This window comes from Leucopleurus acutus, assembly GCF_964270905.1.
Source record: "Leucopleurus acutus genome assembly, chromosome: 8".
In the NCBI taxonomy this organism is placed as follows: Eukaryota; Metazoa; Chordata; class Mammalia; order Artiodactyla; family Delphinidae; genus Leucopleurus; species Leucopleurus acutus.
Genome location: NC_139151.1, coordinates 99,631,080 through 99,642,821, shown reverse-complemented (window position 1 = coordinate 99,642,821; position 11,742 = coordinate 99,631,080). Strand labels below are relative to the sequence as shown.

Sequence of the window (11,742 nt, the reverse complement as noted above, 5' to 3'; positions counted from 1 at the left end):
GCCCGTCCCGTGATGCCCCGCGCCTCGGCCGCTCTGGCCTGCAACGTGTCTCTGGGGCGGAGACAGCGGCAGGGGAGTTCGCCGCGCGCGGGTGGGGGCTCCCTGTCTCTTTGCTCGTGTCCGTCTTTTTTTCGTTTCGCCTGAGTCCCGCTGGGCTGCCCCAGGCCTCGACATGTCGTACAACTACGTGGTAACGGCACAGAAGCCCACCGCCGTGAACGGCTGCGTGACCGGTGAGGCTGCCAGGGCAGGAGACCCCGGTGAGGGAGGGAGCTGGGGGGAACCGAGGCCTAGGGAAGCCCGCGGCCCCCGGGTTGCCGCCAGGACCGGGCCCAGGGAATGGAAGGCGCTGGCGGCCGAGGGACCTCCCACAGCCCACGGCTTAAAAGAAGCTGTCTCAACACGCGCCTTTGGGGGAGTAAAAGCTGCTCTTGAGGGTCCCCTTTCGTTCTCGGAGGTCACTTGGCCTCGAGGACAGGACGCGCCCAGTGGGACAGAGAGTGGAATGTGAGTTGTTTGTGCGGTGTTGCTTGGGCCGCGAGATTGGCCGCGTGTGGTTAGGGGGGAAGGGGCGGTGATGATGGCGACTTTGGGGCAGGAGCCTGGGAGGTGCAGGAGGTGGAGGGATGTGAGGAATGTCCGTACTCACCCGAAAGAGAGGAGTCCACTTTGCCTGGGGCTGTTGTTTACAAGAGGGAGCTGTTGGAGAAGAGGGTTTGGAATGGCCCAGCCCAGTGCTGGGTTTGCCTTGTTTGTTTATGCAAGAATTGTTAAGGACGCAGATGTCCAGAACCCAGCCATAATCATCTTGAACCAAGTTCTCAACAGAATATGAAGCTCTCAAACTTGTATTTTTATGTAAATCCGAATCATGATTCCGAAGGAAAACTGTTGTTGGAGAGTTGGAGGCTATGAAGGAGTGTGGATGGGGTTTTGGTAGACTGCTGGGCGGGCAAGAGGTGCAAACAAAACAAGGTTTTAAGGTAAAGCTCTGAGAATTCTCTTCGTTTGATCTAGTCTGTTTGGTAAAGATTTTGTGAAAATTCGAATTTGGACTGAATAGGGAGAAACACTTTCTCCAGCATCCCTTAATTAGAGTATGAGTTGGCCACTGCGATAGGAAAAGTGAAATTCGAGGGCACAGAGCCATCTGAAGGGTTTTCACAGTCATTGGCAGTTGAAGGACATGCTGCTCTTAGGCCCAGTCCAGTTTCTTAATCTGATGAGGGAAGTAGCATTCTTGAATGTGTGAAGTGAGCCTCTGAGGATTTGGTGAGAAGGGAGTGAATGGAGGGAACCGGAGAAATACGTGCAGTAAATCGAGAATTCAGGAGGTTTTAGGTAGAAGTGATAGGATCACTTAGATAGTGCTTTGGCTTCAAAGATTAGAGGATCTGTTCTTTCAGGACACTTTACTTCAGCTGAAGACTTGAACCTGTTGATTGCCAAAAATACGAGATTAGAGATCTATGTGGTCACTGCTGAGGGGCTTCGACCCGTCAAGGAGGTGGGCATGTATGGGAAGATTGCTGTCATGGAGCTTTTCAGGCCCAAGGTAAGTGCTCTGGGTTGGTTGGGCCCAGCAACAAAGGGAGAACTGTTAGTTGTAGTCGGGTTTACGTTGTTTTAAGTCACTGCTTGCTTAGGATGGGTGCAATAAGGCTTAGGAGAGAAACTCTTCCTTTCTGAATGGCAGATTTCAATTTATATTCTAATTTAAAAAGCTTCCAAGAAACAGAAGGAGAGATTTGCTAGGGAAAAATTTATCAAGTTGACTTTTTTCTTTTTTATCAAGTTGACTTTTTAGAAGGGAATATTAAAGCAGTTTGAAATGTGGGTCACCATCCTGTGGGTCATCATAGTGATTCAGAGAGTCGGCCCTAGAGTTAGGGCAGTACTGGCTTTATTCCTTATTAAATCTAATTTTGGTTGTCATCTAACCTTTCAGAGCCTTGTTTCCCCATCTGCAAAATGGGGATAACAGTATCCAGTCCTCTGGGTTATTGTCAGGATTAAGTGATTTAATAACAGGACGTAGCACATAACAAGCATTCACTGTTAACACATCACCAAATTATTATTGTTATTATAATTCGACCGTTTCTATCTGTAAGTGAATCTGATGGGGAAGCAGTGGGTTCAAAATTTAAATTATAACCCTTTGAACAAAATACTCACTTTGTTGGGGTCTGTGTTAATAAGTAAGAGAGACTTTATAGATGCACTTCAGCTTCCTTTGTTCACATTTTTTTTTTTCTTTGTCCAAGTACTTGGAGGGGATTAGAGGAGGCGTTACATTCATCTTTCAGAATTTGAATGGAGTAATTGAGATTAGCTGACGTGGAACTAGATGAATACGTTATATGTAGAGCAGAGATGAAGAATCATGAAAGTGGACTAGATGTTTACCAGCTTCAGTTCTGGCCTTTCTGTACACACCCTTAGGGTGTGTGCGTAACTAGTGTGTGTTACATACTTACCGTGGGTTTTTTCAGGGAGAAAAGAAAATTCTTGAAGAATTTAATAGCTTAAAGGATGATTAGAGGCTAGACAAGTATTCCTGTTTTCAAAACAAACCTCTTTTGATAGTATGATGTTGGTTTCCAGGGGGAGAGCAAGGACCTACTGTTTATCCTGACAGCTAAGTACAATGCCTGCATCTTGGAGTATAAGCAGAGTGGCGAGAGCATTGACATCATAACGCGAGCTCATGGCAATGTCCAGGTGAGGTGATGAGAGTTTTCCAGGTAGGGTTGTCATGATTTGGTGAAGAAAATTGTACTGCTGGGGCAGCTCTCTCTCTGTGTGATCAGAGAAACAAGGAGAAAACACTAAGGACTTCTGTAGTTTACTCAGAGTCCAAGGGAGAAGGTAATAATTCACTGAGATTCAGTGTTTTGCAAAAAGGCGTACACTGACATTTGGGCGTCCTGACATGTCAAGAAGACGCCACTAGTTTTACTGCCACTCTTAAAACCACCCTGGGAAGGTGGTGCGCAGCGTTTTCTGTTACTCTAGGTGTTTGAGGTTCTTTCCTAACCCCAGTTTTATTTCTCAGGACCGAATTGGCCGCCCCTCAGAGACGGGCATCATCGGCATCATTGACCCTGAGTGCCGAATGATTGGCCTGCGACTCTACGATGGCCTTTTCAAGGTTATTCCACTAGACCGGGACAATAAAGAGCTCAAGGCCTTTAACATCCGCCTGGAGGAGTTGCATGTTATTGATGTCAAGTTCCTATATGGTTGCCAAGCACCTACCATCTGCTTTGTCTACCAGGTACTGGAGCAGGAGGAGAGAGGGAGAAGCTGTATGGTTTGGCACAGTGGGAGTCCATTTTTGCCAGTCAGAATGTCTGGACGTCATGGTAGGGCAGGTAGACGTGTTTAATGTATTTGTCCTGAAATGTTTTGAATGATATAATTAATATGTGTCAGGTTTTGGTTGCACCTTGAGAGAAGAAGTACTTATCGTGGAGGCAGGAAGCAGTCTGGGGCCTGTAGCAGGCTTTAATCCTGAGATTACACTCTGGTTGTGGGCCTTGGAGATTTTATAGGGTGACCCAGTTTATACTTTGTCTCTTGCTGGCATGCTAGGGGATTATTAAAACTTAGCTCTAAAGAAATGATCTGGAAATTCCCTTACAAGCAATGAGAAAATGTCTTGGGGATGCTTTATGTGTCTTCCAAGAAGAGGTGCATTTTGATCAGCACTCACTTTCTGGTGACCGCTGGCTCTTGACTTCTATTTTAGTCTGTGCCTAAAACTTTTGTAGAGCTGATCCTGGGCAGCTGTTCTCTGGGCTAGATCTGTTGAGGGGGTGTGGGGTGGGGGCAGGGTGGCAGAGCACCAGACTAATATGCTTGTATCTTGGTGATATCTCAGCCTTTTAAGAAAGGGCCATACAGTATGAGGTTATTTCACTAGCATGTGGTTGAATAAATGATGGAAGAAAGCTTAGTCCAAGTCTAAGTACTGTGTGTGGGCATGTAAACACTTTTTAAACACTGTGTTAAGTATTGGAAATACTGATGTATTTTTGTATATTTCTTAGTGTCTCAGTAAGTGCTGTAGTTTTGAGGCTGGTTGATATAAAGTTCATTTGAATAGGTTGAAACCAACTTAGGAGATTTTGTTTAATCTTATTTACAATACATTAAATATCAGGTCTGAAATAATAACTTGGAATCTCTCACTTCTTCAGTTTTGTAAATATCAGGTCATTAAAACATTGATGTTGGTTATTCAAGGCTGACTCTGCAGCCTCAGGGCTGTGGGTTGTGAATGAGCTTCATTTCCATATGTGTGTCTCAGAGGCCCAAATCCAAACCCCAGCTTGAATTTATGGTGAAGTTGAGTCTTACCCCTAATCATTGATGGGAAAATCTTTTCATCAACTAAAAATGATTTTTTCTCCTGTTTTGTGCCCAAAGGTCAATTTGAAAAATACCACGTGAGGGAGCTCCTTGGTGGTCTAGTGGTTAGGATTCAGTGCTTTCACTGCTGTGGCCCGGGTTCAATCCCTGGTAGGGGAACTGAGATCCGTCAAGCCACGTGGTATGCCCAAAATTTAAAAAAAAAAAAAAAAAAAAGGAAAATCCATGTGAAAGGTAGTCATGCAGAGTGCTTCAGGAGCTGTAACAATGATGAAGATGTGGGCCCTGCCCTGAACACACTGTCGGATTCCTTCCATAACTTCTTAGAGCTTGGTCTGGCCTTTGATGAGGCCACCCTCCACTGGCCCCATGCCGGCTCTTTTAGTCTCTTAAAGGTGTCTTTGATAGCTCCAGGTCTGAAGTGAGTCATGATTCAAAAAAAGGAGGGGAAGATGGTGTTGACAATGTCAGGATTGGAGGTTTCGACTAACTTTAGAGGAGCAGCACGCTCTGTTCTTTACCGTCACCCTATCAGAATGCATCTGAGAATTGTATCAAACGGAGCTTTGTTTTAGACTGTAATTGATTTTTATTTTATTAAAAAAAATTTTTTGTTGGAGTATAGTTGCTTTACAATGTTGTGTTAGTTTCTACTGTATGGCACAGTGAATCAGCTATACGTGTACATAGATCCTCTCTTTTTTGGATTTCCTTCCCATTTATGTCACCACAGAGCATTGAGTAGAGTTCCCTGTGCTATACAGTAGGTTCTCATTTGTAACAAACAAATTTAAAAAATTTGTGAGATGTGTTTCACTTCTCAATGTGTTTTTCCTCTTTAGATATTTTATAAGTTCCTTGAAGATAAGGACTAGAGAATATATATATATATATATATCTCTTATATACGTACATGTACATTCACAAATGTACACATATGTACATTATATCTCTGTAGTGGTTAGTACAGCGTGACAAGTTCATTTTTCTAATTTTTAAATATCTCTTTGTTGGTTCAGTTGTTAGAAACAGTTAGCCTCAGTCACAGTCTACCCAGACTATCAGAAGCTCAGCTGGTGGCCGTTAGCATGCTGATGGATAAGGTTGGGAAGGCTGGCGTGACAGGAGTGTCAGATGCTGTTCCTTTCAGGGCCCCTCTCCAGCCCAGGGCACCCTTTGTAGGGACTAACGGTTCTATCTTTCCTCACCTAGGACCCTCAGGGGCGGCACGTAAAAACCTATGAGGTGTCTCTCCGAGAGAAGGAGTTCAATAAGGGCCCTTGGAAACAGGAAAACGTAGAAGCTGAAGCTTCCATGGTGATTGCAGGTTTGTTGGGGGATTTAGGAAATTTGCCTCTGCCCCACTTCTGGGCCAGTTCCCTATTGCTCCTTCCTCACCTTCTCTGCCCTTCATCTCAGCACTCCAGTGCTGTTGAGCACATGCATTGTTCAGCCCTCCCTTATGTCTCCTATCTGTAAATGTGCTTCCGTTTGTTTTTTGCATTTTTGTCTTTGGGATTGTCTTGTTTTTTACCCTTCCCCCAAAAGTATAACTTTCCTTTATTTGGGGTGGTGGGGTTAACTAAAACAATGAGATTGATTTGCAGAGTGGCATATGGAAGTTAGTCTCATTATTTTATTGTTGGGCAAAAATTTAAAAAAACTGAAGGGGACCAATAGAGCTTATTTTATCTGGCTCCTTTATTTCATAGATGAGGAAACAAGGCCGAGGGACTTGCCCATGCCTGTGCCTCACTGACAAAGCCTAGGCTGGAATCCAGGCATCTTTGCTCTTTATCCTATATTCTTCCCCCAGCACTGTTGTGTGTTTCACCTAGTAGAGAAGTTTTAAAACTCTTAAGTGCAAATTGGCTCTTCTATATGGTAGCCCTGATAATGGGGGAAATGAAGCTAAGGAACAAGGAAAAAAATCTCAGAAACTCCGAAAGAGTGGCAATAAAAGTACGACCAGGAGTACAGAGTGGGCAGCCTACAATTTCTAAGACAGTAATCTCAGAAAAAGCTTATCATAGTCCATGGACTTTGATGTCTAAAAAATGATTATCTTCAAGTTTGCCTCAGAGATAACTGGATCAGTGCCCTTGCTGCCTCAGGGTTTGGCAGGTCCCAAATGCTGAGCATTTTAATGCTACTCTTTCTCCTGCAGTCCCAGAGCCTTTTGGAGGTGCCATCATCATTGGACAGGAATCAATCACCTATCACAACGGTGACAAATATCTGGCGATTGCCCCTCCCATCATTAAGGTGAGCAGCATTCTTTTCCCTTTTTCTTCTTTCTGTTTGTTCCCCCCCTTCTTTTCCCCACCATTTGTCAGAAGGGGATTCAGAGTTATGTCACATTATTCACTATGTATATAAGATGTTGTGTTGGTCATTGGGAATACAAAGAGATTGGCTTGGTGTTGCTTTCAAAGAGCTTGCTTGCTAACTAAGGGAGAGAAGTAATCAAAATTTGGTTTATCCTTTCCATTCACTGGGGCAATTTGAAGAAAGGAAAAATTTCAGGAATTCTAATGAATGTTAATGTTCTTAGAGCTCAAATCAGGTAAAATAATATAGTGAATACTATATATAGACTTAAAAAATTAGTCACAAAAAATTTCACCTTCAAATTTCAAGTCATAGAAATGAAGGCTTAAAAGCTTAATTTTATTTTTTTTTGAGGATAAATAACAAAATCTGTGGTAGCATGCATAGTCCAGTCAGTACTTACAGCTGCCTCCTCTTTTCTGTATTTGTTTTCCAGTAAAATAATATGTGAGTAAACATTTAAAGTATGTTGAGCTCCTCAGAACATTGTCTTCAAAATAAAACGTCCTCAAAAAAAAAAAAAAAAAATAGTTTTGATCACACATGTAATGTGAGCTGCGTGGATTCCTTGCTCATGAAGTGGCTGGGTTTGGTAAAGGGAATGGTCTGCTAGGCTTTATTCTCTGGTTGTGGAGGATGCTTTATCTCTAATGACTGCGTCTTCCCTCTTGGCAGCAAAGCACGATCGTGTGTCACAATCGCGTGGACCCCAATGGCTCCCGCTATCTGCTGGGAGACATGGAAGGACGGCTCTTCATGCTGCTTTTGGAGAAGGAGGAACAGATGGATGGCACCGTTACCCTCAAGGATCTCCGAGTGGAACTCCTTGGGGAGGTAGGCCCTGTCCCTACTCTTCTACATTTCTCCTAGGTGCCTAGTGACCCCAGATGTGTGGTCCCAAACTGCACCTGGGAATTATATTACTTAACACCCAACAACAAATGCTCAGTCCTGCTGTGGAAGTTGGTTTTTGAATGAGTAGATTCTAGAGAATCTCACAGGCAGTGGGGTACTACCTCAAGTATTAAAAAAAAAGAGAAACCAAAAGGATACACTGTAGAATTAAAGGTTAATCTAAGGCTGACACTCAGTTATGGGAGGACGTTCTACCAAAGTATTGTTAAGAACAATGCAGCAATTTTAGAGGTGTCTAGCTATTTTGAGGAGACTGGAGCTGTTGGGATTAAAATGATCATTTGGAGCAGGCACCTGCAAGACAAATCGTTGATTTTTCTGACTATAGGGATGTGATAAATGAAGAGTCACAAACTTCAGAGATTTAGGAATGATCGTTGAGTGTGACCTGGGGATTTGAAATGGAGAATTGTTTTGGGAATCGTGACGGCAGATGTGATTTTTCTCAGCGCATGTCTGAGAGGTGGGTAGGACGGTGTCTGGATCCCACGTGAAGTCCATTCTCATGTCTTTCATGCCCTTGATTTTCTTTTAGACCTCTATTGCTGAGTGCTTGACATACCTTGATAACGGTGTTGTGTTTGTCGGGTCTCGCCTTGGTGACTCCCAGCTTGTGAAGGTGAGAAGACATTTTCTTCTTTCTGGCTTCTTTTTTGCAGTCTTCACTGCTTCTTCATTAAGTTCTTTCTGTGTTTAGTACCTCTCAGAGTTTCTTCAGTTCATCCATATGCCTGCTATCCACCTTTCTACTTGGTTGATTTAGCATCCTGCCCTGACTAGCTCTTTGTCCTAAATGTTCATTCAACAAATGTGCCAGGCAAGGTGCTAGGTACTGTGGGTACAATGATGAACAAGAGCTAGCTTCTACCTTCAAATAGGTCATAGTCTAATGTATTTGATCCCCTCTAGAATATGAGAATTTGAACCTTCTCTGCAGAAGAATGCATGCAAACATTTTACATTAATTTCCAGCTGTTCCTCTGAAATCCATCCATGGGATGCCAGATTAGAAATCCCTGGCTGGTTAGTGGGTCACCTGTAGGATAACCATGTTCCTTAGCAGTTTCCTTCTAGAAGCATCCAGTAGAGCATAAGAAGCATCCGTAAGAGCATAAGATCTTCTTAGAGCATGAGAAGATCTAGTAGGGTTGAGTTTCTTTTGGATGATAACTCTCTCTTTAGGGTGGGTCTGGAGCATTCTAGGACTAGCATTGTTCTTTCTTTTTCAGCTCAATGTTGACAGCAATGAACAAGGCTCCTATGTAGTGGCCATGGAAACCTTTACCAATTTAGGACCCATTGTGGACATGTGTGTGGTGGACCTGGAGAGGCAGGGGCAGGGACAGGTAAGGGGGTCATCCTGGAAAGGGATAGTTGGTATGCCCACTCAAACGGTGTCCTCCTGGGTCTGCTTAGCTAGAATGGGGAGTGTGCACTGCAGATAACTTTTAAGAGCCTCACTCACTAATTTCCACTGATGTGAGGATAACTACCATTTATTGAGTGCCTATCTTGGTCTGCCAGGCAGTCTACATACATTATCTATAATCACACAAGCACTGTGTTAGATAGGGATTCTTGGCCATTTCAGAAGTGAGGAAACTTAAGGCTGAGAAGGATTAAGCAACTTGTCCAAGGTTACATAACTACTAAATGGCAGGTGTGTCTGCCTTCAGATCCTGTGCTCTTTCCAGTAAACTAGGTTCCCAGGGTGGAAACAAGCTTGCTAGGAATAGTGGTAGGAACCTTTTGCTTCTTGGACTAGGATATCCTGTCTGCTTGATAAATTTGAGAGACTTTGGAGATCAACCTCTGATAAGTCTGCATCCTCAAACCTAGCTCCACAACAAAGGGTCCTTGGTTTTAGGTATAGCTTGTTTACTTTCTGAGCATCAGTCTAGTTGCCCCAGTCTGGAGCGGGTTATTTAGAAACCTTTTCTCTACTTGCAGCTGGTCACTTGCTCTGGGGCTTTCAAGGAAGGCTCTTTGCGGATCATCCGGAATGGAATTGGAATCCACGAGCATGCCAGCATTGACTTGCCAGGCATCAAAGGTATCCTTTTGGTGGACATAGGATGGAGATCTTACTTGAGTGACTTCGGCCTCATTACATGTCATGAAGACACTTCCGGGGGGGAGCAGATCAAATGAAGAGTAAAAAAATTCATAATGCCAAATAAGCGGTAGAAGCTTAAATATATTGAAAAGTTCTGAAGTAAACTTAAAGAGAATATTGACCAAAATTGGATTATGGGGCTTCCCTGGTGGCGCAGTGGTTGAGAGTCCGCCTGCCGATGCAGGGGACGCGGGTTCGTGCCCTGGTCTGGGAGGATCCCACATGCCGCGGAGCGGCTGGGCCCGTGAGCCATGGCCGCTGAGCCTGCGCGTCCGGACCCTGTGCTCCGCAATGGGAGAGGCCACAACAGTGAGAGGCCCGTGTACCGCAAAAAAAAAAGAAAAGCTAGGAAAACTTAAAGAGCAATGAGACGGGCCTAGTTACCAGATATAAAAACGTACTATTAAACCTTAGAAATTAAAAGTTTGGTTTTGGTGCACGAATAGGCAAGAGTCCCATGGGCAGACTCAAATGTCCCGAAATAGACACAACTGTATGTGGGACTTTAGTGTACAATAGTGGTGGTATCTCAGGTCAGTGAGGTAAAGATAATTCTTTTGAATAAATGGTGTTGGGATAACTGGAGTCATTTGGGAAAAGATAAGTTTGGATCCATACTGCTCAGTGTATACCTTGCTAGAATCTAAATGGATCAAAGACTTAATGTAAAAATATGAAGCCGTACAAAAACTAAAAGAAAAAGGTGGTGAATTCTTTTCTAATTTTGGAGTGAGGATAGTCAAACAATGACTCAAAAGAACAGAAGCCAAAAAGAAAGATTAATAAACTATCAGCATAAAAATAAAACACTTCTGCATGGCAAAAACAAAACACTATAAGCTAAGTTAGAAGAAATGGCAAATTGGATAAAAACGTTTGTAGTTCATCTTATAGGAAAAGGCCTAATCTCTCTTAATTCATAAAAAATTTCTAGAAAGACCACGAAATTTCCTGCCTCCAAATTAGCAAAGTACATGGATGGACAGGTAACAAGCCTAACTTATAATAAGAGAAGTGCAAATCAAAACAAAATAGTGATACTATACTTTACCAGATGCCAAAGTCGAAGTTTGACAACACATTGTGTTGGTGAGGCTGTGAGAAAATGAGCGTGCTCACTGAAAATGTCTGCAGAAACTACAACTGCATCTAGTGATTTGCCCCGCAAGCCCAATTCTGGGCATCTAGCCCATAGACCTTTATATGTATAAAGTGACATAAATACAAGATTACTCATTGTGGCGTTGTATATTGTGGCAATATACTGGAAAAGGGTCCATCAGTGGGAACTAACTAATAAACTGTTACATCCATACAATTAAATACTGTGCAGATGTCAAAAACAAGAAACTATTCTGTTATGATAAAGGCCCAGGCATATATTAGATGAAAAAACAAGGTGCAGACAGTTTGTGATAGGCTATTGTATATATTGGCTTGCAACACAGTGTTTACCTATTTTTCTAAATTAAAAAGAATTGGAAGGATAAACTATTATTGTTTACTTATTTGGGGGCTAGGTTGGAAGGAGAGGTATAGGGGTGAGACTTCTGTGTTAAATATTTAAAAAATAAATTTTGGGACTTCCCTGGTGGTTCAGTGGTTAAGAATCTGCCTGCCAGTACAGGGGATACAGGTTCGAGCCCTGGTCTGGGAAGATCCCACATGCTGTGGAGCAACTAAACCCATGTACCACAGCTACTGAGCCTGCACTCTAGAGCACGCGAGCCACAACTACTGAGCCCATGTGCCACAACTACTCAAGCCCCTGCGCCTAGAGCCCAAGCTCCGCAACAAGAGAAGCCACTGCAGTGAGAAGCCCGTGCACCGCAACAAAGAGTAGCCCCGGCTCGACACAACTAGAGAAAGCCCATGTGCAGCAACGAAGACCCAACACAGCCAAAAATAAAATAAATTTTAAAAAAATTAAAAAATAAAAAACAAATTTTGACTTTGAGTCATGGAGATGAATTATCGCATCCAAAATCAAATGAAAAATTGAA

The 11,742-nt window shown here is 43.2% G+C and overlaps 1 protein-coding gene across 1 annotated transcript in view; it reads left to right on the top strand.

Moving 5' to 3' along the window:
- Window positions 1-52: 52 nt before the first annotated feature.
- Window positions 53-11,742, top strand: part of DDB1 (damage specific DNA binding protein 1) — a 29,744-nt gene continuing 18,054 nt past the window's right edge. Inside the window, exons 1-10 of the mRNA XM_082843792.1 lie at window positions 53-233; window positions 1,407-1,555; window positions 2,608-2,724; window positions 3,059-3,280; window positions 5,590-5,704; window positions 6,545-6,642; window positions 7,384-7,542; window positions 8,159-8,242; window positions 8,853-8,969; window positions 9,574-9,676. Of these exons, the coding sequence (XP_082699918.1) occupies window positions 173-233; window positions 1,407-1,555; window positions 2,608-2,724; window positions 3,059-3,280; window positions 5,590-5,704; window positions 6,545-6,642; window positions 7,384-7,542; window positions 8,159-8,242; window positions 8,853-8,969; window positions 9,574-9,676 (1,225 nt within the window). The 5' untranslated portion in view covers window positions 53-172. The remainder of the gene's footprint in view (window positions 234-1,406; window positions 1,556-2,607; window positions 2,725-3,058; window positions 3,281-5,589; window positions 5,705-6,544; window positions 6,643-7,383; window positions 7,543-8,158; window positions 8,243-8,852; window positions 8,970-9,573; window positions 9,677-11,742) is intronic.